This window comes from Oryx dammah, unplaced genomic scaffold (genome assembly GCF_014754425.2).
Source record: "Oryx dammah isolate SB20612 unplaced genomic scaffold, SCBI_Odam_1.1 HiC_scaffold_12, whole genome shotgun sequence".
Lineage (NCBI taxonomy): Eukaryota > Metazoa > Chordata > Mammalia > Artiodactyla > Bovidae > Oryx > Oryx dammah.
In genome coordinates, this window is record NW_024070196.1 from 69205677 (window position 1) to 69231852 (window position 26176).

The window sequence follows — 26176 nt, forward strand, 5'->3', positions numbered from 1 at the left end:
ACACCCATCGAGTCTGTGATGCCATCCAGCCATCTCATCCTCTGTCGTCCCCTTCTCCTCCTGCCCCCAATCCCTCCCAGCATCAGAGTCTTTTCCAATGAGCCAACTGTTCGCATAAGGTGACAAAGGACTGGAGTTTCAGCTTTAGCATCATTCCTTCCAAGAAATCCCAGGGCTGGTCTCCTTCAGAATGGACTGGTTGGATCTCCTTGCAGTCCAAGGGACTCTCAAGAGTCTTCTCCAACACCACAGTTCAAAAGCATCAATTCTTCGGTGCTCAGCCTTCTTCACAGTCCAACTCTCACATCCATACATTTCTACTGGAAAAACCATAGCCTTGACTAGACGGACCTTAGTCGGCAAAGTAATGTCTCTGCTTTTGAATATGCTATCTAGGTTGGTCATAACTTTTCTCCCCTACTCATTAGCAGTCATCAACCCACCGTTCCCATCCCACCCCCAAGTCCTAGGCAGCCACTAATCTCCACTAATCTACTTTCTGTCTCCATAGATTTTCCTGTTCTGGATATTTCAAATAAAATAAATCTTAAAATAAATGGTCTTTTGTGACTGGCTTCTTTCACTCACTATAATGTTTTTAAGGCTTTGCCTATTGTAGCATGAATCAATACTTCATTCCTTAGTATTGCCAAATAATATTCCATTGGTCTTCCCTGGTGGCTCAGACGGTAAAGAATCCACCTGCAATGCAGGAGACTTGGGTTCAATCCTCAGATCAGGAAGGTCCCCTGGAGAAGGGAATGGCTACCCACTCCAGTATTCTGGCCTGGAGAATTCCATGGGCAGAGGAGCCTGGTGGGCTATATACAGTCCATGGGGTCGCTAAGAGTTGGACACAACTGAGTGACTTTAACTCACTCACTCAATCTTCCATTTTATGGATATACCATATTTTATTCATCCATCATCAGTTGATAGATATGTGGGTTATTTCCACTTTTTATTTTTAGTTCTACCAGTTTATTGCTACCAACCCATCTCCCTCTACCTTCATGCACGCAAGCTCAGTCATGTAACCCCATGTACTGCAGCCCAACAGGCTCCTCTGTCAATGGACTTTTTCAGGAAGGAATACTGGAGTGGGTTACCATTTCCTTCTCCAGACTTTTTACCTATTATGAATAATGCTCTTTTCTTCTTATTTATCTGGCATGTCTTTAACCGTCTACATGTCTGTCTATTTTCATTCTTTTATTTTTAATCTTTCTTTGTTAGGTGTTTTTTTAATACTAAGATCCAGCTAGATTTTTTTTTTTTAAGATCCAGCTAGATTTTTTTTAAAATCCAAATTTCTGTTTTTGAGAGGGGAATTCAGTCTTTTTATTATATGAATAGATGTATTGGATGTTATTCTTTTCATTCTATTTTATGTTTATTATTTATGCTACTTTATTATTTCCTCTTTCTCTTTTTCATTTCTTTGCTGCCTAATCATATTCTTTATCTCTCCTGTTATTTTAGAAGCTCTCCTATACTTTTTGATTCTACATTGTTACCATCCCATTGCTGACATCATAATCAAATGTACATTTTTAAATTAACATACTACAGTTAAATATGACTAAGGCTTTGGAAGTACATGTATTTCTCCAGCCTGCCTCCATTTTGCTAAACTAGATTGACATTTCTAGTCTAGGGTTTTAATAAGATTTCTCATCAGTTCATTTCTTCTGTTTTGAGCATACTTACTTAGAACAAATAATACAAGTTTTTGGATATTTTTACAATTTTCTCCGAAGAAAACTAAGGGAGGAAAGTGAGTTATCTTTTAGCAAGGTACTATTTGCTCTTTGCCCCCAAATGACTGCCCGCCCTGACCATATTCACCATCTCAGATGAGCAGGATGTATGCTGGTGTTTAGGAATAATTGGCACTTCTGAAGCCCACAGTGCTTCCCCTGCCCTGCCTTTGCTCATCTGCCTGGAATGTTCCCTTTTTTTCATCTCCATCTCCATTTCCCTGGGCACGTCTCTTTCAAAGCCATTTTCTGACCCAAACCAGATGTAAGCACTTCCTTCTTTGAACCCCACAAGGTAGCTTGTTTATATCTCTTTGACACTTGGCATTGCTCACTGGGTCTTGTATTAATGAGTTTGGGGTATTTTCATACCTTTACCCCTCTCCTGGGGGATAAAGGATATCCTATCTTTGCATCCCCAGTGCCTACCACAGTCCCTGGATCATACTATAATACTATAATTCATACTGAACAGAAATGAGTAGACTGTATTGTGCAAATCAAGGAATCACCCACTTGAATGGCAGAAGAGGCAGACTTTTAGTGAAAACTTTTGTGTATTTTCTTTTTTTTTTTCTTTTTGCATTTAAGAGAGAACGTGTTTGTAGAGAAGAATTGTTTTATTCAGTTGCTCAGTCATGTCCAACTGTGACCCCATGGACTGTAGCGCGCCAGGCTTCCCTGTCCTCCACTATCTCCTGGAGTTTGCTCAAACTGCCCTAGATGTGCACCTTCTCAAGGATTTCCCTTTGAAAAGTAAGACACATCACTCACTAGTGATACTAATACCCATCCTTCATGGAGGGCTTCCCATCCTCTACTGTCACAGTATCTGGGAATTTTTTATTTTTTCTTCCTGTATCTGGGAATTTTGAAGCCAATTAAAAAGTGGTAACATGGATTTTTCATGTATCATTATCCTGTTATTTCTCCTGCCATCAACCAGACACAGATGTTTAGCTTACCTTACTATTGTGTCTGTAGATAAACTATAAATGGTCATTTAGGGGGAAAGTTACATATCTTCTAAGCTTCTTCTTAAAAAATTTTTTCCCCTGTCTTGTTTTTATTTCTATTTTACTTTCCTGGTGTACAACCTGTATTATTTGACTGTTAGAATTATTTACATGTTTAATAAATATGTTTCAAGGACTGCCTGTAGCTGTCCCCATGCTGGTGTTGGATATTTATATCCTCACAGGCTCAGGGGTTGGTGGGGAGTCAGAGGAGTAAACCAGTAGAGTGATTGTCGCTCTGATGGGGTGAAAACCTGGGGCAACCATTGGCTGCTCTCCACCCAGTCTTAAGCTTCAAGGAAAGCTTTTCAGAGACTGTATGGACTGGAAGACCATGAGGCTGAAGAAGAGCTATCTAGATGCAGGTGGTGCAAGGAAAGGGTGCACTTGGGTGTGCAACACAAGTGCAGAGAACACCTGCGCATTTGAAGAACTGCAGTTACTTCAAAGCGCTTGGAGTGTCCCGGCAAGAGACAAAGCCTTTTCTGTCTTTCCTCTGTTTTATTCCTTTTTTTTTAGAAACACAGTGCCAAGGCCCTAGTAGTTTAGCCCTAGGGCAAAAAGGCCTTCTATTGTGGTTAGTGCCCAGCAGACCTGGGCCAGCTATGGCTCTTAGAAGCCGAGCTTTAAGACCTGGCCGTGGCCGCCCAAGGGCTTCCCTGCCTGCAGGGCAGGAGACCCGAGTTTGATTCCTAGGTTGGGAAGATCCCCTGGAGAAGGAAATTTCAACCCACTGCAGTATTCTTGCCTGGAAAATCCTCTGGTCAGAGAAGCCTGGTGGGCTGCAGTGCATGGGGTCGCAAGAGTAAGACCTGACTTCGTGACCAAACCACCACAGGACCTGACAGAGATCAGTATTTCCCTGCGGCACAGTCCTGACACTCGGGGCCCCCAAGGTGGGTCCTGGGGTGTCTTTGGTCAATGAAGTAGTTAACTTAGCTGCAGGCTTCCTATGACAGATTTGCTAAGGAGAACCTCTTCATGGAGCATCATGCCCTTGATATTGTCAGCCAATTAATTCCTGAAGTACTCTAAGTTAGCAAAGGCATGCTGATTTGATTTTATCTGTCTTTTAAGACTGATTGATCATATTCCAGTCCAGCTGGACTTCCTCTCCTCCCCTTCCCTCCTCCATTAGACGGCGCACGATCTAATTACCTCATCACCCCTTAATTTATTTATGAAAAGACTGAGGTTAAAGAAAAAAAAAAGAAAAAAAAGAAACTTCTGAGTCCTTCGGGACTTTCTATAAAAGCTTTCCTTTCCCCATTCCTTCCCTTATGCGGGATAAAACCTCCTTTTGCATCTCTGGCAAGTTGGAATTGTTCTTACTTAAAAATTTAGATAAATAAACTTCCCTCCCAGGGCTGAGTGGAGGCCAGCCTGCAGGTTAAGCCTGGCCTGCGGACTCCCAATGGATCAATCAATCTATCAACAAGAATTCCTTGATCTTGCAGGAAGCAGCTTTCAAAATCAGCACACAGCTCTGGGCGTCCTGGCTTCCTCTGCACAAGACACTGAGGAAGAGGAGCCTTTTGAAATTTTAAATTTTATTATTATTACACAAATAATACATGGATACATTAATCTTTTTTTAAAAAAATTGAACGACAGTAATGCAGAGTAAGAAGTGAAAGGCTTTCTCCACTTTTCCTTGCATCCATCTCACTGTTTGAGATTGTATCCTTTAATTCAGACCATTTAACCATGTACAACTATATAAACATACGGATGTGAGAGTTGGACTGTGAAGAAAGCTGAGCACCGAAGAACTGACGCTTTTGAACTGTGGTGTTGGAGAAGACTCTTGAGAGTACCCTGGACTGCAAGGGGATCCAACCAGTCCATTCTAAAAGAGATCAGTCCTGGGTATTCTTTGGAAGGAATGATGCTAAAGCTGAAACTCCAGTACTTTGGCCACCTCATGCAAAGAGTTGATTCATTGGATAAGACTCTGATGCTGGGAGGGATTGGGGGCAGGAGGAGAAGGGGACGACAGAGGATGAGATGGCTGGATGGCATCACGGACTCGATGGACGTGAGTCTGAGTGAACTCTGGGAGTTGGTGATGGACAGGGAGGCCTGGCGTGCTTCGATTCATAGGGTCGCAAAGAGTCAGACACGACTGAGTGACTGAACTGAACTGAACTTTAACATCTTTCCATGTCCTATCATTTTGCCTTTTCATACTGTTCATGGGGTTCTGAAGACAAGAATACTGAAGTGGTTTGCCATTCCCTTCTCCAGTGGATCACGTTTTGTCAGAACTCTCCATCATGACCCGTCCATCTTGGGTGGCCCTACACAGCATGGCCCTATAAGGCATGGCTCATAGTTTCATTGAGTTAGACAAGGCTGTGGTCCATGTGATAGATTGATTAGGTTTTTTTGACTGTGGTTTTCAGTCTGTCTGCCCTCTGATGGAGAAAGATAAGAGGCTTATGGCAGCTTCCTGATGGGAGAGACTGACTGAGGGGGAAATTGAGTCTTGTTCTGATGGATGAGATGAGATGTGATGGTTGGATGGCATCACCTACTCAATGGACATGAGTTTGAATAAACTCCAGGAGTTGGTAGACAGGGAGGCCTGGCGTGCTGCAGCCCAGGGGGTCACAAAGGGTGGAACACGACTGAGCAACTGAACTGAACTGGACTTTAACATAATTGGGAATCACAACGTAGGTGCAGTCTTGCTACCATTTTCTTGAAACACTATGTCCTGGACATCCTTTCAGTTAAGACCACACGGATCTACGTTTTAATGCCTGAAATAGTATTTCATAGCATAAAGGTACTGCTATTTAATTATCCTTAACATAGTTTAGAGCATTGTTTCAAGGACAGGTTCTTTGGGAATTAATCCAAGCATGCATTTACTGCAGGCTCACCATGTGCCACGCACTTTACTCGGGGTTGGGGGGTAAACACAACAGACACCTAAAAATAGTTTTGAGTGATGGAAAGGGGGTATTTTCTTTTCCCAAGAGGACAAGACAGGCTGAAGATCGGTCTCCGCATCAACCCAGGAGGCCAAGCAGCCCCCCGGGGTGTCTCCCCAGCAGTGAAAGGGGCCCCAGCACCCGTCGGTGCTGGCGAGGAAGATGTGGGTGCCCTTTTCAGGAAAGAGGGTCTGACTGCTGCGGGTCAGCAGCGAGGAGTCGCTCCCATACACCACGCGCCGGGCGCTGGACGCGGAGCCCTACGTGGAGGGCACGTCCGGCGGGGCGGGGCCGAGCGGCGCGCGACCCTCAGCGCGCTCGGGGAGGTAAGGACCGGGGCGGCCTCTCTGGCCCCCACTCCCGCGGGCTCTATGACACCGCACTGGCTCGCGGGACGGGGCGGGGTTGGATGAGGAGGAGGAGGAAACCAGTTCACATTGTAAATCTCGCGGTGAGCCACGCGCGGAACTCTCGTGAGAAACAGGAAATACCGCGCTTGCGCACTGCTGTAGCGCCTGGTGGTTGTGGCCGGTCTGCCGGCGACTGTGGGGCGGGGAGCTGCTCCTGTGGAGGCCGTTGAGTCCCTCGCAACTCGCCACCATGAGCAGCACCCTAGCTAAGATCGCGGAGATCGAAGCCGAGGTAATGGACGCTCGAACGCTCCGTCCTAGCCTTCCTCTAAAGCGGCGTTGCTCCCGCCGGAACTCCCCTCAGACGTGTCAGGCCCCGGGCCGCGTTGCCGGCCTCCCCTCAGCCTCGGCTCGCTTTCCTTGACCCCCCTCAGCCCGGGCCCGCGTTCCATACTTCTGCACCTTAGTTGGCGCCCCCTCCCAGCGTTCGGCTTCTGTCCGAACTTTCAGTTTTCTGTTTCTTTTCTGTGAGCAGCACGGAATCCTACCTCCTCACTTTAGCCCTGATTTACTCACGTACATCAGTATCTTTCTTCACACCCCTTCCTTCTTCCCTGGTCTCTGCTTTGGTGACCCCCCTTTCCCAGAGTGTTGCTCCCGGGAATAGGGTCTGGAAGTAAATTGTCATCTGTGGTAGTTTTGATTCCACCTGGATTGTTGTGTGGTTCTTCTGTCCGAAGGGCTCAGAGCTGTTTAAAATCGATTGGGGTACACGGGGTACAAGCAGTTGAAAAGGGTTCAGCAGTTGAGTTGTAGTCTAATTTGTGAACGCTGATTGTAGTGATTTTGGTCACATTTCTTCTCTGGGCCTCAGTTGTTTGCTCTGTAATGAGGCGAATTGACTGGGTGATGGAGAGAATGGAGTTTTACTCTCTTAAAGTCTGACTTGAAGTGGGTATAGTGACGTTAGTAAGTAGGACTTAGAAGAAAACATCCTTCTCAGAGCTGGGGGAGCATTCATTCTGGATGTTTTACCTTGTAGGAACTGCTTCTGATTTATGGCTGTGATTCCTCCCTAATAGATGGCTCGGACTCAGAAGAACAAGGCCACAGCACACCACCTAGGGTTGCTTAAGGCTCGTCTTGCTAAGCTTCGCAGGGAGCTCATTACTCCAAAAGGTGGTGGTGGTGGAGGACCAGGAGAAGGTTTGTGTTTGGGGTTTTTCTTTTCCTTTTGTGTGTGTGTAATTTTTATGAAAGTAGTAAAGGCATATGGTAAAAACTAGTTTAGAAATGTCTGCTTTCTAAGCTTAAATTCTTGAATTGTGTTTATTTTTATTCTATTGATTTCAGGGTTTGTGTTTTTTTTTTTTTTTTTAGGCCATACAGTGTTGCTTGTGGGATTTTAGTTCCCCTATCAGGGATTAAACCTGGGCCTTGGCAGTGAAAGTGCAGAGTTGTAACCACTGGGCCGCCAGGGAATTCCCAATTCTGCTGATTTCAAAGGTTAATGAATATTCTGAGTGAACTAGGGTTTTGTTTATGTATATCCTGTCCTGATCCAAAATAGATTTATGTTGGCTCAGTGAAATATGTAAATAAAGAGTCGACAAAGTAAAGGAAGTTGCTGCAAAGGGAAGTGAAGGTAGAAAGAATAAGTTGATGCCAAGAGAAAGTTGGTATGAAAAGTAATGTCACAAGGTCTGTACACTTCTAGAGAAGGGCCACAAATTTGGCTTTGAATTTGTTGGCAACTAATTGTAAGAAAAGAAAACTCTTGTTAGTCACACAGTTCCCAGGGTTTGTAGAGGAAAAAAAATGTTTTTTTAGATCAATTATTGTATAATATTTAGGCTCTAAATACTGTGTATAGGTATATAACAACAGTTAGAGGTATAAAGTTTTTCCATCAAACTATCCATTAAATACTGTGAATTGCCATGGGGGAATTTTGTGTGCATAAGTTCTACCCTAGAGATAAAACCGTTAAAGCTGGAGAAATAAGTTTTAGAGGGGTAGGCAACCAGAATGTAAAAGGAATTGCTTGAGTCTCAACGCTCCCAGGATAACATTCTTCTTTTTTATTTCTTGATGTTTTAGGATTTGATGTTGCCAAGACGGGTGATGCTCGAATTGGGTTTGTGGGTTTTCCGTCTGTGGGGAAGTCAACGCTGCTCAGTAACCTGGCAGGGGTATATTCCGAGGTGGCAGCCTATGAGTTCACCACCCTGACCACCGTGCCTGGCGTCATCAGATACAAAGGTGCTAAGATCCAGGTAAGTTAGGCCTACAGGCCAAGGGCTGGAAGAAGTCAGTTCTTCCATTCATTTAAAAAGAACTTATTTGGAACTTTCTGTATGCCAAGCCTCGTATTTGATCTACCAGAACCTCTTTGGCTAGCAAGGGAGACAGAGAAGACCAGTGCATAGAAATAAAAATATCGTTTGTAAAAACACAGAGAAAGGAAGGACTACTTTCTCCACCTGAGGATGGGGTGAGGGAAGGTCTGGTAAGACAGAAAAAGCTTTACATAGAAAGTGACAGTAAGATGGGTTTTAATGTTTATTAGAATTTTATCAGCTGGAGAATATAAAGGGCAATTTCAGGCAGCTCTAATGGGGAACAGCCTGTATTTTGAGCTTAGCTGTGGATAGGGAGTAGTAGAAACTGAATTTGGAAAGGTAGATTGGAACTGAATTATGAAGGATCTTATGTATCTGCCAAGGAAGTTGAATTTTATCTTGTACATAGCTGGGAGCCATTTAGAAACTTCTTAATAAAGAATAACATGATCAGACCCTTTTTAGAAGATAATTCTTATCTGTGAGGCTTAATGAAGTTGTTGTCTTCAGAAGTTCTTAGATAGATGATAGATTCAGGGCTTCCAAATGAGGAGTCCATTTGGGTATGAAAGATAAATGTAAAATATGATGTAACACTCTTTTTGGCTCCACAGCTAAGAAGATAAGGTTCTGAATTTCATGACATTTGAATCTAGGCTAGAGGTTCCCAAGCCCTTAGTGTCTCAGTAGGTTCTCACTCTCAGTGTCTTAGTAATTATTTCCTGACAGCTTTTTTGTTTCCAGTAATTTTTTGCAGTGCTCCAGGCCAAGAGAAGTAACCTAATGGTTCTGTTCCTTTAATAGTTAGAGTCAAACAATTATTTATGACCTTACAGCTACAGTTATTTACTAATGGGATATGGACACTGTTAGGTACCATGTAACTTCTCAAACTTTGGAGTCAGATTGAATACTGCCACATTTGTTTCTTTTTCCACCCTGATTTTTTTTGTGTTAATTTTTGCCATAGTAATCTCTGAAAAATCCAACTTTCCAAAGATTTGGATCTGTTATTGTTGAAAGCAGTGTAGTAGAATCTAATGGTAAAATTGTGAGCTTCTTGGATCTAGTAGGTTGACAGATACTGAGAATTGCTGTTTGTCTTGAAAATCAGAATGCCCCCAGTGCCTTGGCAGGACATTTAAAAACTCTTTAGTTTAGGCATTTGTTTTCCCTCTAAACAGTGAGTTACGCAGTGAGTTGTGAAGTGCATTCATGTTTCCTTATTACAGAGTCTGAAGTAAGGAGCAACCAGTGTCCTGGTGGTATTTTCAGTGACTTTTCCCTTCTGGTTAGGTACCATTAGAACACGTACCTTTCTAGGACGCCATGCCAATGTATATAACAAGAATGAGGACACCTGGGCATATCTGGACCACTGCTTAATTTCATCTGGTTTCACAATCTTGTTGATAGTCAGTTTTGTCAGTTCAGAGAGTAAACTCTTTCCTGAAGAGATGTTATGGCACCTCTTGGTATAACCCCTCTCTTTTCTTGTCTTTTCCTCAAAACCTTCATTTATTTCAGTCTCTCTTGACCTTTTCAGGTTTTTTCCTTCCTTTTTTTCATGGTGCTTTGTTTTCCATCTGTGCCCTCTGCCTGATTTTCCTTCCCTTTTGACTTTCTCCAGAAACCAAGTTAAGTAGGCATACTAGTAGGTGTGTTTAACTGGATTAAAATGACTGCCCTCAAAATGTTTTTTAAAAGGCTCTTTTGTGACGGAGGACTCATTATCTGTGATTCTCTGGGGAATGGTATACAAAATTAGAACCATCTAATAATTATAAGGAGATTGATTTCTGGTTTTTGTTGTTGTTGCTGTTGTTAGGAAGATCTTTTTTAACAATAAAGGTGCCTAAAAATGGAACAGTACCTCTTGAGGTAATTAGTTACTGTGTCTGGAGATGTTCAAGTAGTAGCTGAACCACCAACTAACCAATTAACCAGTGATGTTAGAAGAAAACTGATGTTTCACATAGTCAGAGATTGGCCTGCAAAGTGGATGTACTTCAAAAATTGGGAGTACTTCAAAAATTATGGGGCTTATATTTCACCTTGCTGGAGTCCCTAGGACTCTTGTCATACATGTGTGTGTTTGTGTGTGTGTATGTATGTATGTATATGGACACGCACATATATCTGCTTTAACTTCTAAAGGCATTAGAATTTGAAGTAGGTTAGTATCCAGTTCTTAAAATCAAACAGTTATGTGATTTGAAGATATATTTTTTCTTTTCTCAATTCTGAGTTGTAATCTGAAATTCATATATGTAAAGCATGGCCTATTTTTATTGGGTGAAATTTAGTTGCCACATTTTAATAGTTCAGTGTAATTTAAAATATTTAAATAGTTTAATGTAATTTTAAATATTTCCCTCTCAAGAAAAGCTTAAGTTAACTTGCTTTTTTGCGTGTTAGGGCCTCAGTAAATTTCTCCACCATGTTCAGCTGCCACAGTTAGAAAGCTCTTGCTCTTTTTTCTCCGTTTAATATTAAAGGAAATATTATTTTATTTATTGCACTGTGCCAAGTCTTAGTTGCAGAATGCAGAATCTAGTTCCCTGACCAGAGATTGAACCTAGGCCCCCTGAATTATTGGAAGTGTAGAGTCTTTGCCCCTGGACCACCAGGGAGGTCCCCAGGCTTATCTTATATTTTCCCTGCCCCAGCCCTGCCATGAACCACTTCTGTCCTTCCTTTAGTTGGAGATAGGTACTTAGAAATCAAGATCTGGTGTGCTCACTACTCCCAGTTTTAGAGGAGGTAATGTTATTTATTATGTAGTAAGGAATAGGGAGGAGCTTTTGAGCAGGTTCTCGAATAGAAAAGTTGAACTCTAAATACCTCCTGAGTTCATTCTTTTTCCTTGTGGTTTATTTAACGTGAAGTATATTTCTGTAATATCAGATATGCTTACCACAAAAGATAGTTGTTGTTGTTTTTCTTTGGCCATGCTGCACAGCTTGTAGGATCTTAGTTCCTAGACCTGGGATGAAACCTGGGCCCTTGGCATTCAAAGTGGAGAGTCATAACCACTAGACTGCCAGGGAATTCCCCAGCAAAGACTAGTTTTAAATGATGTTTTGATAAGCTGCGACTATATCCCTGTCTGTTCATGCAGATAATTCGGTATTGGCCATACAGTACCATGGCCCTTGGTATTTTCAGATTTTACATGTGCTCGTAACAGATTCTTAAGAGTTTATAACTGTAGTTTATGAATTTGAGTCATGAGTGCTACAGATTTGGTTTTGATGTTAGTTTACATACACTGTGACTTATGTGAAGTTTCACTTTATTGCATTTCCTGGGCAACTGAGTGGTTATTTTCAACTGAGGACACATATCAGAGTCACCCTTGGAGCCTTTTGAAATACACATCAGTGTCTGAATCCGACTTTGGCTCTTGCAAACCGGAATTTGCAGGGATAGGGCTTAAATATCTGCATTCTGAATTGTTTTATATGCGATTTTATGTGCTTGCTTAAGAATGGCTGCAGATATTTTTGTGAATTGGAGGATCTGCAGAGGCCTCAGGATTTATCACTTGCGAATATCATAATCCAGTTATAATCTATAGTAAGGAATTTGTGTGGGGGCTCAACTTATTGGAAAGTGGGAAAATATTGAAAGATACTAAGGTAGAATTATGGATTTGTGTCCCCAAGACGTGGATTAAAATCTGATTTATTTGGACTGTGACTTTGGGCAAACCACTTAACCTCTGTGAACCTCAACTAATATCCTTATTCACAGACTTGCTAGGTATTTTGATGAGATAAAGTATATAAGAAGCTTGCAGCTGGTATTTAGTAGATGCTTAGTAAAAGTAAGATTTACACATTCACTTACAAGGAAGATTGGATTTGGATCTCCTAAATTTTGAATACTTAAATCATTCTGTTTAATCTGTTCAGATTTATAACCAGCTTTTCCTTTTCTCTCCTTAATCTTGCAGCTTCTGGATCTCCCAGGTATCATTGAAGGTGCCAAGGATGGGAAGGGCAGAGGCCGTCAGGTCATCGCAGGTGAGTGTTCTGGGGCCACTGTCCTGGTGTATCATCTCTTCACTGGGTGCTGTTCCTTTAGGGACTGTGGAGCTTGGAATTGGTACCACAGTGAAGGGAAGGTTTTACCTGCCTTCTCACTGGAGCAAAATGTTGGAACTTGAAGGGATTCAGAGAGTAGCAGTCCAGACCTCCATTTGAAGGGAAAGGAAGGACAGGAGAACTGAAGCGCTTTGATACAATGTTGCCCTGTTGTGACAGATTCAGAGCTAGACCTCAGGTTTCCTGCCTCCCACTCATGCCTTTTCTTCCTTTCTTTTTATTTAAAGCAAAATGTTATGAAAGGCTAATCATAGGGGAATTCTTTGGTGGTCCAGTGAAGCTCCATGCTTTCACTGCTTAGGGAGTGGATTCAATCCTTGGTCAAGGACCATAAGCCACATGATACAACCTTAAAAAAAAAAAAAGGCTAAGCATAAATTGCAGTGACCTGCTGCTCCGTCTGTTTTCATCTCCACTGCCACTCCCCACTGGAAGTGCTGTCAAGTCTTCAACTGTTTCTTCTACTTCATACTTTAAGATGTTATGCTTATAGTACTGTTTCATGGTTAATTAATTTTAAATGCCATCTATTGGTTTCATGTTATGGTAGGAAATTAGCTCTCGTACTCCATATCTCTTCTCCTATTTTTTCAAAGAAATATCATAATTTTTAGTTAACTCATCAGTCATAGTTTATGTTATTATGTAATGACTGTGTAACTTGCTCAGTGCTGAGATAAGTACTGTATTATGACTTGATTTCTTTTCTCTTGAAATCTGCTTTTTAAATTTGTTTTTCATTGAGTTAATTGGTTCTTATTTTGTTTACTTTTCTGTTTGCTAATAGTTTTCAAATGTTCCAGTAGATCAAATGCCTATCAATCAGTATTTTTCTAGATATTTGAATACAGTGGCTATTGAGGACTTTGTGTGCCTGGTGCCATTGAGTTACGGAATTTTAAATTTTATCATTTTAATTTAAGTTTGAATAGCCCCAGGTGGCCAGTGGAGTCTGTGTTGGACAGTGTAGCTCCAGATTTTTTGCATGGCTGAGATTGTGTATGGGATCCCCTGTTTCTTAGAGTTGTTGTCTTACCTTTTCTGGGTTATTTTCATGTTTTGCTAAAGTACATTATTTAGGAACTTAATGAAAACGAGTGAATGATAGGTAAATTGTTCTTGTTTTTTTTATGTTTGAAAGTATTTTTATTCCACTCTTACATTAAATTAATAATTTAGCTATTTATAGAATTATAGGTTAGAAGTCATTCATGGATGACTATTAGGAACTTGCTAAATGAAAAGAGTCGGGCACAAAAGACTACATTTTGTATGATTCCATTTATACAAAATTCTTAAAAATGCAGTTTAACCTTTCGTGACAGAGCAGTGGGTGACTGGGAATTGAAAGGGAGATTGATTGCAAAGGGGTACAAGGGAACTTTTGGAGATGATGGAAATGTTCTGAATCTCAGTTGCCATGGTAGTTACATAGGTGTCATCAAACTATGCTTAACATGGGTACTATTTATTTTTTATAAATTATAGCTCAAGAAAGTTGACAAAAATATATGCTAACTGGTAACTTTTTTCTTTTAGAATTCTTACTATTTTAAATCTTTCTGAACTTTTTCAGGGATTCAGGTTATTACCTGGTTTGTATCTTCATTCCAAATTATTTTTCTGCTAGTGTATCTAGATCTAGACACATCTCTCGATATACTAACAGAAAACAAAGCATACATTGCAGGGTGACTCTGGCATAAATCTTTGGAAACCTTAACTTCATATGTGTGTGTATATATATGCGTGCTAAGTCACTTCAGTTGTGTCTGACTCTTTGTGACCCTATGGACTGTAGCCCACTAGGCTCTTCTGTCCATAGGATTTTTCAGGCAAGAATACTGGAGTGGGTTGCCATTTCCTCCTCCAGGGGACCTTCCTACCCAGGGATCGAGCTTGCGTCTCTTACATCTCCTGCATTTGCAGGTCTTTAATGATCTTTGAAAAAGATTTTTTTATTTTCAATTCTTCAGTGGCCAGAACGTGTAACTTGATCTTGATTGTTTTGGATGTCCTGAAACCCTTGGGACATAAGAAGATAATTGAAAATGAGCTGGAAGGCTTTGGCATTCGCTTGAACAGCAAACCCCCCAACATTGGCTTTAAGAAGAAGGATAAAGGAGGCATTAATCTTACAGCCACTGTAAGTGAAGAAAGTATATGGGGTAGGTTGTTGAAGGGACTAGGGTAGAAAGTGGATTGTGGTACGTGGACACTGACATTTGGAAATTGCCTGGCTTCTCCCAGAGCTAATTGAAGTAATACAATGGCGTTGTAATGACTGACAGTAGAACAAGAGTCCATCTCAGACTACTTTTGTGGCTTTATTTCCTCTTTGGGGTGGTATGGAACTAAAAGCTTATGCTTGCATGAAGTAGATGGCTGCTTATATCATCTGTTTTCATTCATTCAGCACAGATTTATAGCGCGCCTCCCATGGGCCACCATTGTTTTAGGCTTTCAGGGGAAATGGAAGTTCAGTCAGTTCAGTCACTCAGTCATGTCCAACTCTTTGTGACCTCATGAACTGCTGCATGCCAGGCCTCCCTGTCCATCACCAACTCCCGGAGTCCACCCAAACCCATGTCCATCGAGTCACTGGTGCTATCCAGCCGTCTCATCCTCTGTCGTCCCTTTCTCCTCCCGCCCTCAATCTTTCCCAGCATCAGGGTCTTTTCAAATGAGTCAGCTCTTCACATCAGGTGGCCAAAGTATTGGAGTTTCAGCTTCAACATCAGTCCTTCCAATGAACACCCAGGACTGATCTCCTTTAGGATGGACTGGTTGGATCTCCTTGCAGTCTAAGGGACTCTCAAGAGTCTTCACTAGATGGACCTTTGTTGGCAAAGTAATGTTTCTGCTTTTTAATATGCTGTCTAGGTTGGTTATAACTTTCCTTCCAAGGAGTAAGCGTCTTTTAATTTCATGGCTACAATCACCATTTGCAGTGATTCTGCAGCCCAGAAAAATAAAGTCAGCCACTGTTTCCCATCCATTTGCCATGAAGTGATGGGACCAGATGCCATGATCTTAGTTTTCTGAATGTTGAGCTTTAAGCCAACTTTTTCACTCTCTTCTTTCACTTTCATCAAGAGACTCTTTAGTTCTTCTTTACTTTCTGCCATGAGGGTGGTGTCATTTGCATATCTGAGGTTATTGATATGTTTCCCGGGAATCTTGATTCCAGCTTGTGCTTTCTCCAGCCCAGTGTTTCTCATGATGTACTCTGCATATAAGTTAAATAAGCAGCGTGACAATATACAGTGTTGACGTACTCCTTTTCCTATTTGGAAATGGAAGAGGGGGCAAAAATTCCTGGCTTTATATTCGAATGGGGAAGTAGCAAACAAATTAATGAGTATATTATGAGTCTGAGTGCTACCTGCTGCACTAATACAGTATATTATGTTAGGATAAACTAAGGACAGAAAGTTAACTAGGGCAAGAGGAGGGAGAGTGTTGGTGGAAGGGTTGTGGTTCTGAGTAGGTTGATCAGGGGAATTTTCACTGAGGTGACAAGAAGGAGTGAACCAAATGAATATCTTGAGGAAGGGCATTTCATGTAGAGGGAACATCCAAGTGCGAGACAGGCAGAGTGTGCCTTTGCTTGTTTGAAGACCAGCAGAATGAGCAAGGAGAAGAGTAGTAAGAAACGAAGTCATAGCATAGGGCCATGCATACTTTCACTTTGCAGAAGATGGTTGGGTTCCTGTCTGTGGAATAAAATTGATTCAGGTTTTAATGGAATCAGTCTGGCTGTTTGTTGAAAACAGACTGAAATGGGTTAAGAAGAAAAATACAGAACCCATTTAAGAGGTTATTACAATGATCTAGTCAAGAAGTGATTATTTCTTAGAGTTGTAATAGTGGAGGAGATGTGGAGTAGTTATTGTGGAAAGATTTTGGAAATAGTTGGTAGGAATTACAGCTAAACTGGATGTGGGTTGTGAGAGAAAGTGGTGATGGTGAGTTTTTGTTATGAGCTAGAAAACGGACTCTCGTGACTAAAATGGTATGATTTAAGTGTAGAATAGGTTTGGAAGGGAGGGGAAGATCAGATATTCAGTTTAAGATGCCAGAACACTCAAGTTAGACATCCAAATATTACTGTCAAATAGGCATTTGAGGAAAGATCTTGCTGCAGGTATAAATTTATTGGTTATCAATTTTAAAGCCATGAGCTTAGCTGAGATCACTTAGCTGAGGAATGGAGTATAAATAGAAAAGAGTTTCAAGGATTGAGCTTTGTGATACCTTCCTCCACCCTCTCACAATGAGTAGAGGCCAGGAGATGGGAAGAATCAGCAAATAAAACTTCTCAGTCAAGAAAGAAAATCAGAAAAGTTTAGAATCCTGAAAGCCAAAGAAAGTGTTTCAGATTGGTAAGAGTGATCGATTCTATCAAATGCTCCTTTTAAGTCATATAATTGAGGATTGAGAATTTCTTATAACATCTAATATTCTAGAGCTCCAGACTGGCATAGACTTAAGCCGTCCTGCCCCAAAGATCTTTCCTATTATCATCTCATAATGTTTGAGTTGGAGCCACCTTTCTGTATTTTTGCTATGGCTGCTGTAGTAAAGTACTATAGAGTGGGTGGTGTAAACAGCAGAAATTTAATTCTCTTGATTCTGGAGCCTGGATATTTGACATCAAGATATGAGCCATACTGATTTCTTCTGAGGCCTTTGTCTTTGGCTTATAAATGGCTGTCTTCTCCTGTGTTTTCATATGATCCTCCCTCTGTGTGTCTGTGTTCCAAACTTGTAAGGGTGGACATGAGTCATATTGGATTAGGGCCCACCCATATGACATTTTAATTTAATTACCTCTTTAGATTTTAAGTATTTCCTACTCAAAGCCTGTCTCATCTAGGATAATGGTTTTTAGAAATAAATTTGCACTTATCTAGACTTACCTGGGTACATCAACAGATACTTTTAGATTTTTTTTTTTTGCTCGCTGACCAGTTGTCTTCTGTGCCCATTCAGTGCCCTCAGAGTGAGCTGGATGCTGAAACTGTGAAGAGCATTCTGGCTGAGTACAAAATCCATAATGCTGATGTGACCCTGCGTAGTGACGCCACAGCAGATGACCTCATTGACGTGGTGGAAGGAAACAGGTACTGACTAAATGGTGCCTGAGTTTGAATTTGAAGCCTTGTAATGGAAACAACATTGGATTGTGAATCTGGCAGACATCAGTTCTAACTCTAGTTGTGCTCTTATCTCAAATAATAGTGGGCCTTGCTTTCTTGATAAAATGAAGGGTTGTTCTTGATTGCTAACATCCTTCTTTGCTCTGAAGTTTGATGATGATTATCAAATTGCTTGTTTCAGTTACTTGCTATGAACTAGACTATCCCCTAAGATCTGTGTTGTATGATGGTTCAAGAGAGTAGGTCCTCAGTCTGCTCTCACAGAATTAATCCATCTGAGAAATTTTATAGGCTGTTCTGCAGAACTTAGAGCAGACTGGGCTGTATCTGTTTTCTCTAAGAGTACATAACTGAGATCTTACATAACATGAGACATTACTATTTGAAATTAATAATTGAAAGTACTGTTATTTCTGGCATTTGAAAACAGACAAAAACTGGTGCTTTGAGTTACATGTTTTATAAGTGAGGCAACTGAAGCCTGAGAAGTTGTAGCTGGCCTAATTATTAGTAACCTTAGCTGCCCTATTGATTGAACAGTTAGGACTGTGACACTGCTAGATGTTGTATTAAAAAAAAATTTTTTTTAATTCCTGAAGTTATTATTAGAAGTGTTTTACATTCTTACAGTTCATAAAACAACTGGGAAATTAACTCTGAGATCGCCTAGGGATACATGTCTAGAAAGTGACAGAGCTGGGAATACATTCTGTGTGACTCTAAAGCTTATGTTATTTACACTGCAGCATGCTTTTGCAGTAATTAGTTGCATGACTAGGGACTGTGGCTTGAGTTTTGTTACTTAAATGATAATTCACTTTTTGCATGTTCTACCTTATTTAGGTAGGAAACATTTTCTTTTTTTTTGGCTGACTTTCTCATGATTCCAGTTTAGAGTCTCTGATTTTGAGTCCCGGGTGAGGGGCTGTTGAGTCAGACTGACAGTCTTGTCCACAGCTCCAGACTAACACACTGTTTTTCTTCTATTTCTGTAGAGTCTATATCCCCTGTATCTATGTGTTAAATAAGATTGATCAGATCTCCATTGAGGAGTTGGATATTATCTATAAGGTGCCTCACTGTGTACCAATCTCTGCCCATCACCGCTGGAATTTTGATGACCTGTTGGAAAAGATCTGGGACTATCTGAAACTAGTGAGGATGTAAGTCTTAGTGGAGAGGGTATTATTACTGTAGGACTTAAAGCAGACTGTCCAAAAATAATACCTGCTAGAGCTCATTAACATAATCTGTTTTTGGAGATAAAAATAAATTAATTCCTATCATCTGCAAGGCCATATTGAGGGCACCTTCTCCCTCAAGATAGAGGTTATCCATGTGTGATCTCTGGGTTGATGGAGGGTTGAGTTGTGTTCACACATGAAGCATTCTAAGAAGTAAGCAACCTCTGCTCCCTGTGTTCTAGTTACACCAAACCCAAGGGCCAGTTGCCCGATTACACGTCCCCAGTGGTGCTGCCTTACTCCAGGACCACGGTGGAGGATTTCTGCATGAAGATTCACAAAAATCTTATCAAAGAATTTAAATAGTAAGTATGATGGCATGTGGTGCCTTCTTTTCCCTGTGAGCTTTCTTCTAACGAGTAATTCTTAAGATAGAGTTATAGAAATTAGGCATCAGGAAATGCTTGCTTGGTTAGAACCTTGCAATGTCTTCTTAAATCTAAATCAAAACAGAAAGTGACACCATGCCAACTTGGAGCAGGAAGAGCCCTAGACACCTTTTCAAGTTGGGAGGGCTGACAATACAAATTGCTCTGAGGTTCTCTTGTTAATTCATTTTCCTCTTGGCAAACACAAAATGTTCATTCTTCCTGCCAGCATCGTTTTGGGCTTCACCGGGTACTGAGGCCCCCCTAAACCTTTTGGATAAGGAAATACTCTCTTGCTAGAGTTTTCCTAGTACGGCTAAGGAAGGATATCCTACGTTTCTCACCAGTAACCACTGATGGTTCATAGGCCCAATAAAAACTAGTATTCTGTAACTGACATTGCATTTGTAGGAATCAATTTCCAATCAATTATTTCAGGGTATTTCTCGGTAACAAGTCTATGCTTTCTCCTTTTATTTTTAAATTAGTCTTGTCATATTTCTCATTTGTATTTTTTTCCTTGACTTTCATAAATTGGCTCTGGAGCATGGGGAACCATATAACTCTGAAGTCTTCCACTTTTTGTGTGAAGGCTCCAGTGTGCCACACTTCAGGGGAAGCTAAAGCCTCTGGGCTCTGACTGGGGATGGGGAGCCTTGTCTGTCGCAGGGCTCTGACTCTCAAGAACTGGAATCTAACTCTAAGCAGAAAGTGACACCTAGGTAGGTAGAAGCTAGGTGATTATTTACACTGAATGTTCTTTTTTTCCTTCCATACAGTGCTCTGGTGTGGGGTCTGTCTGTGAAACACAATCCTCAAAAAGTGGGTAAAGACCATACGTTGGAGGACGAGGATGTCATTCAGATTGTGAAGAAGTGATGCCATCCCCTTCCCCATCTGCTGGGCCAACCCTAGCAGCTTTCTCCACGATCAAACACCTGACTCCAAGCCCCTCCTGGGTTTGACAGGCACTGGATCAGGATACAGGGAGGGAGATGGAAGTACCCAAATGTCTTAACTTGGTGTCACCTTATATGTTGAGCTGCATAAAGGACCTGGTAGGCCAGCTGACTATGTACAGTTCATGTCTCATTGTCAGAATTTGTTTTGAGATGGATTGAATGAGGATGGTTATGTGTAGTGAGGCAGCTGCAGAAGAAGTACTTGGGAGCTTGGTCTTGAATGAGAAATGGGTAAAAATATGACTGCAGCATTTCACCTGATGGTTAGTCATGAGAAATGCTTCCAACTGGATGTGGTCCTTTCAAGTGGTCTTTCTCTAACGATACTGGAGAAAGGAAGGACTTGACGTAAGTTAAGTGATTATTCCCTGCAAGTCTAGCCTACTTGGGAGATGGTGGTTCAGTAAAATACTCCGACCAGACACATCGGGCTTTGAGTGGCAAGCCCACCTTTAATTAGCTGTCGAACTCTGCATAAATTACTTGATTTCTGTAAGTGTCAGTTTCCTCGTGTAACATGCAGAGAGTAATAACACCTTCTAGAATGGAGATTCTTAGTATTAAGAGATGGTACTTGTCAGTGTCTGATATGTACATGGTGAATGTTGGCTGTTGTTTTCACTGGTTCCTCTCCTTTAGTTAGAGCACAGCTGTGTATCAGTGTTGGGCTGAGTGTTGAGCTGAACTGTGCTGCCAGCTGCGTGCCACTATCTCCTTTGCCATAACCCAGCCCTTCTTGAACTCCCATGGCAGTCCTGGCCCCAACCACATAACCTGGATGAAAGCATGGAGGTAGCCCAGTGCAAGTGAGGCTACCAGTCTGTTCAGAGCAGGTTTGTGGGGACACCTGTGTGTTTATATGGAGGTGGGAAGGAGGGTAGGTTATAAGAAGTAGTGGGGTCAGGACTGCTAGAGAGGGTGCTAAGGACATCATTAAAGGTTAATAGGGAATTTAAAGGGTTTTTCATGATAGTGGAAAATTGACTGGCCAAAATCTGTGTGTTGGAGTGGATTAGTGAGAATATGGGAGACAGGGTGTGGGGGTGTACAGGAGGAGAGACCTAAACCTGGCAACTGGCTTGCTCTTTGCAGAGAGAAGTCAAAGATTATATAATTATGGATTGCGTGGATGATAGAGAAAGGTGGTCCATGAGAAAGCCAGCAAGGGAAACAGATTTACAGGAAGACAGAGTGTGATTTTAGATGAGGTGAACTAGAGCTTCTAGCATGCTGTGAGCAGTGAGGATGTGGGATTATCCACATACTCAGCCTTTTCCAGGAGTTGTTACTCTTGTTATCTTAGTGACAGTTTTTCCCCTCTCATAGTCTTCCTAGAGCTTGGGCTTAACACTGTCCCCAGACCCAGGAGGCAAGCCTCTCAGGCCTGGTATCCGAGTCACTTTGGAGGGTGTAGATCTTGATATCACTGGTACATTCATGATAGGGGCCATAATTTAGAGTTTACTCTGGCTTTTCAGAGAGTCACTGGCTTTCTGAGACATGGGATTTCCAGCAAGGTTTACTTTCCAGGCAGAGCTTATATTGGGTTTTGAGGAATCTTCAAATTCACTTTCAGTGGGCAATGAAATGCTAGAATGTTGAGAAAGATGTTGAAATCTGGGTTCATTCCAAGGCTTCAGGATTTGCTTTGAATGGGCTTTGCGTCCATCCTTCCACACCTTCCCCTTCCTCCATCAGTGGCCCCCTGGTGTTTGAGAAGAACATTACCCTACCTCCTTTCTGGGCTCAGACTTGGGAGTTCTGGGAGAGGTAGTTTTGTGTTTGGATTGCTGCCTGGGGTAGGGCCACCAAGGAGGGCAAAGCTTTCTCTTCCTGAACTCCACGACTAGGGTTGTTTGACTGTCACAATATGGCTTGAATATCCATTTTTCTTTTTGAATGCTTTTAGCTGTGTTTCAGGTCAGTTCAGCTCAGTTGTGTCTGACTCCCTGCGACCCCATGGACTGTAGCATGCCAGGCTTCCCTGTCCATCACCAGCTCCTGGAGCCTACTCAAATTCATGTCCATATGTGTTGGTGATGCCATTCAACCACCTCATCCTCTGTTATCGCCTTCTCCTCCCACCTTCAATCTTCCCCAGTATCAGGGTCTTTTCCAGTGAGTCAGTTCTTGGCATCAGCTGGCCAAAAGTATTAAGCTGTGTTTAATAGCAGACAATAACTTAACTGGCTGAAATGGAAGAAAACTTGGTCTCTCACATAAGTTGTCTGGAGCTCAGATGGGCTAGCTGGTAGCTCACTGATGATCCAAATTCTTTCCATGATGCCATCCTGTTCACTGCTTTGCTGGGCAGATGGCTCCCTTCACAGTTGAAGAAAATCTTTATAGCCTTGGGCTTTATACCAATACCTAGAGGATGCTAAAGAGGGCTGAGTGTTAACTTTTGGTGAAGCCATTTCCCAGAAGCTGCACAGCCAATTCCTCTGTGTCTCATACCCATTCTTGAACCAGCTGTTAGTAAAGGGAGTAGAATATTGAAGAGTCCGTTTACTCCAGTATGCTATCTTCATTCCTGGAGTTTATCCCTTTCATTTGTAGGCCAGTAGACCTGACTTTCTTTCTACCTTAAGAGGCTGTCTTATAAGATATCTCCTATAAGAAGACCTGGCTGTACTTTCCCATAAAAAAAAATTTTAGCTTTTTTTTTTTTCTCATTGTGCCTCACAGCACACAGGATCTTAGTTGCCTGACAAGGAATTGAACCCAGGGCCCTTTCACTGGGAGTATGGAGTTTTAACCACTGGACCAGCACGGAAGTTCCTGTACTTTCCCGTTTTCCCCCCTACTTCTCATTGATTATTACTATTTCAAAGTACTGGTTGCTCAACTGCTTCCTTAGGGGCAGAGGCAATGTTCTTTCCTACCTGACCCCTCAACTTCCACAAGATTCTCTCTAGCACTCTGCTGTTTTACTTTGAGGAGGCTTTGCACATCCTTCCAGCTTTGATTGCTTCTAAACTTGTCTCATGCCTGCTAGACTCCCCAGAGTTGCTCCCTGTAAGATGGCTTATTAGCTGAGACATCATGTCATCATGTTCTCCTTTTACTCCATAGCTGGCTCTTAGTTTCTGAAGACTGTATTCACTTCCTTTTTTGCCTCTACTCCCATTCACCAAAATAGCTTTAAGATCTATGCATTTAGCTTCTGCTGTGCTATTCTTAGCAACATTCCTTTATTTTCTTCTGACTCCATCTCACCAGCTACTGGCTTTGCCCTTTGCTCGGTGCCTACATTTGTTCATGTCTGTCATATTAGCTTCTAGCCTAAAAAGGAATTCCTCACTAGCAGCTTCAAACCAGCCCTCCCCACTTTACACCCTGGACTATTGGTTCAATATGAAAGGAAAGGAGGTGAAAGGACACACAAGATGGAGTTGGATCCAGGTTTCTGTTCTGCCCCTGTTGCTTGAGACTGTTTCCAGATTCTTTATGAAACAAGGCATTTGTGAGAATTCTAAACAGGGCTTATTTCTGAAGTTGATTCACTCAGATCCCACTGCAGGGAGGGAGGGCTGAAGTTGAAGTACTATGAAGAGAGAGACCTCATGCTCAATCCACAAAGCCAGGTTTTGTTGAAAAGCGACCTGCTATTTGTTCTTGGAAGCACAGGGCAGGGTGGGCAGCTCCAGGTTTATAGGCTGCACCCCTAACCCTTAGGCCGTTTTTTTAACCTTTTAGTCAAAATCCAGTCATCTTGCTAACTTCACTTGTGAGTCAGAATGGTCTCATTATTTGAGCCTCTACTATGAAGTCAAACTAGAGTTGAGGGCCCTAAATGGATAAGAACTAGAAATTGGCTGAGTTCACTCGAGGAGCTTGAGATTTGTCACCTCAGATTGGGAGGAATAAAAACCTTCAGTCAGGAAAGGGGACTCAAGGCCATAGTTACTCAGGTAGAATCCTTTTCCCCAGTGTTGTGTATGTAGTTACAGTACACAACATAATGGAACGGAGGAGTAAGAACACAGAAGAAATTAACACAGGCACCAGAGTCTTGAGGGAAGTTGTATATGGAAAAAATTCTGGAATGAATCAGAATTCTAAGGCTCCATTTTTCCCTACTGGGGACTGACTTGGAGAACAGGAAGCCAACCGTTGACTTTTGCCCCAGTAAACGTGACAAATGACCATATACCTGTTGACCCAATAAATTATTTTCTTTAGTTGGGTTTAATTTTAGAAATTACACATTATCATCTGATATTAGCCACAAGACTACCATTAAGGGGGTCATTAAGGCTTAAGAAAGAGGGCCATGGCTTCCTCCTCCCAATCAGAGTTCAGGTCCATGAGTCTTAAAGAAAAAACTCAAGGTAATTTCCCTCAAGAACCTACTGAAGAGGAAGGGATTCAGGAAGAAACAAACACAACAGTGCCATTCACTTCATTCACACACTTAGCATATGCAACTTTAATCAACCAAAAGAAAAAGCCTCAACTGTACAAGTGAAAAAAAAATCCAAAATGTTGACACAGGCTTACCTAATAGCTACTTTTATGTACAGCTGTATAATTTCAAAAAAGCTATCCTATATGTATGTACAAAAGTTGTTTATACACAGGTCTGTACATAAGGGTCTATACATTTATTTCCTCAGAACCCTTAAGGTGCCACCTTTTGGTGAAGACACCAACACTTCATTCACATATCTTACAAAAAAAGACTTTCTAGGACTGACAATACTGCATCCTGTATTCACACCATGTAGACGCCACTGACTGGTTACGTTCCTTCCATCATAACGCAGACCACACCAGATGCCTGGGTGCCCCTAAACAGCTTCACACAAGAGTGCTACAAAGTAAAAGCCGTAAACCCACGTGAGATGAGGAAGCAGAGTCCTGACCGGGGTGCCGCCACAGGTCCAGGCTTGGTGAGCGAGCGAGCCTGCCCTGCTCACTGTCGGTACTCCAGTTCATCTACGCTGATGACTTTGGTGGGCATGGAGGGCAGGGGCTGCTGCAGCACGTCTGAGCCAAACCATTTGGCGAGGCCCACAGGGGAGCTGCTCCTCTGGCTGGGGCGGTGCTCGAGCTGGGGGTGCACATGCGGCAGGCCTGACCGGCTGGGCACATTCTGAGGAGTCGTCTGAACGCTGACAGCAGCTGCCTGGGAACCAGAGCCTGGAGGATGAAGAACTGTGGAGATACGAAGGAAGGTTCTCATTCAGATCACAAGGAGAGGAAGTAGTTCTCCACTAGGCCGTGCTTCACTGTGCACGAAACTACGAACAGTTCTTAACAAGGTGATTGATTCTAGGCTTCTTTTGGAAACTCCTTTCCAAAATGCCAGAACAGTACCTTGGAAAGCTGAGGTATTCAGAAGCCATTTGTATTGACAGTCCATCCTAGGTGACACACCCCCTACTCCCCATGACAAGCAGAAGCAACACTACAAGCCAGGGAGAGTATCTACTCTCAGCACTCCCTATGCTGAATCTGTCAGGATTCTCAGCTTCCTCTCCAAAGAGGCAAACATACCGCCCCCCCCCCCCCCCAAAAAAAGCCAGGGTATACCTGGCTTTCCAACTGTCTTCACAGGAATTGCCAATCCAGTCTTGCTAGGATATATTAGTGAACAGTGTCATTTTATCCCCTTCACTGGAAATTGGTTCAGAACCTCCTAACCCTTAGCTCTCCTGGTCCTCTCCTGAACCTACCTGAGCGTTGCAGCTGCTGCTGCACCATTGCCAGATGCAGAGGTGTCCCAGGACGAGGGTTCAGAAGAGGGTGACTAGTGGCAGGCAAAGGGTAAAAGGGCTGACTCAGGATTGGGCCAGATAGCCCCTGTAGATGGGTCAGGTCCATCCCGGGGGGAAGCACACCTATTGGGCAGAAAGAAAAAACAGAAATAATCTACCTGAAAATTTTCAAGCTTGACTGTACAGTTTTGGTGATCTGAT

General features: G+C 42.2%; 2 protein-coding genes across 7 annotated transcripts in view; one reads left to right on the forward strand and one right to left on the reverse strand.

Moving 5' to 3' along the window:
* The first annotated feature begins 6146 nt into the window (after window positions 1–6146).
* Window positions 6147–24436, forward strand: DRG1 (developmentally regulated GTP binding protein 1). The gene is made up of 9 exons (XM_040251131.1): window positions 6147–6357; window positions 7148–7271; window positions 8166–8341; window positions 12366–12435; window positions 14493–14662; window positions 17512–17642; window positions 18674–18841; window positions 19105–19227; window positions 20070–24436. Exons 1-9 carry the CDS (start codon window positions 6316–6318, stop codon window positions 20167–20169), a joined length of 1104 nt encoding a protein of 367 aa, XP_040107065.1. The 5' UTR covers window positions 6147–6315; the 3' UTR covers window positions 20170–24436.
* A 220-nt stretch (window positions 24437–24656) lies between these two features.
* EIF4ENIF1 (eukaryotic translation initiation factor 4E nuclear import factor 1) overlaps window positions 24657–26176 on the reverse strand; it is a 44264-nt gene continuing 42744 nt past the window's right edge. For all 6 annotated transcript variants that reach the window (XM_040251105.1, XM_040251104.1, XM_040251103.1 and 3 more), the window contains 2 exons: window positions 25934–26098; window positions 24657–25412 (listed from right to left, as the gene is read on the reverse strand). In XM_040251105.1, the coding sequence (XP_040107039.1) occupies window positions 25171–25412; window positions 25934–26098 (407 nt within the window). In that variant the 3' untranslated portion in view covers window positions 24657–25170. The remainder of the gene's footprint in view (window positions 25413–25933; window positions 26099–26176) is intronic.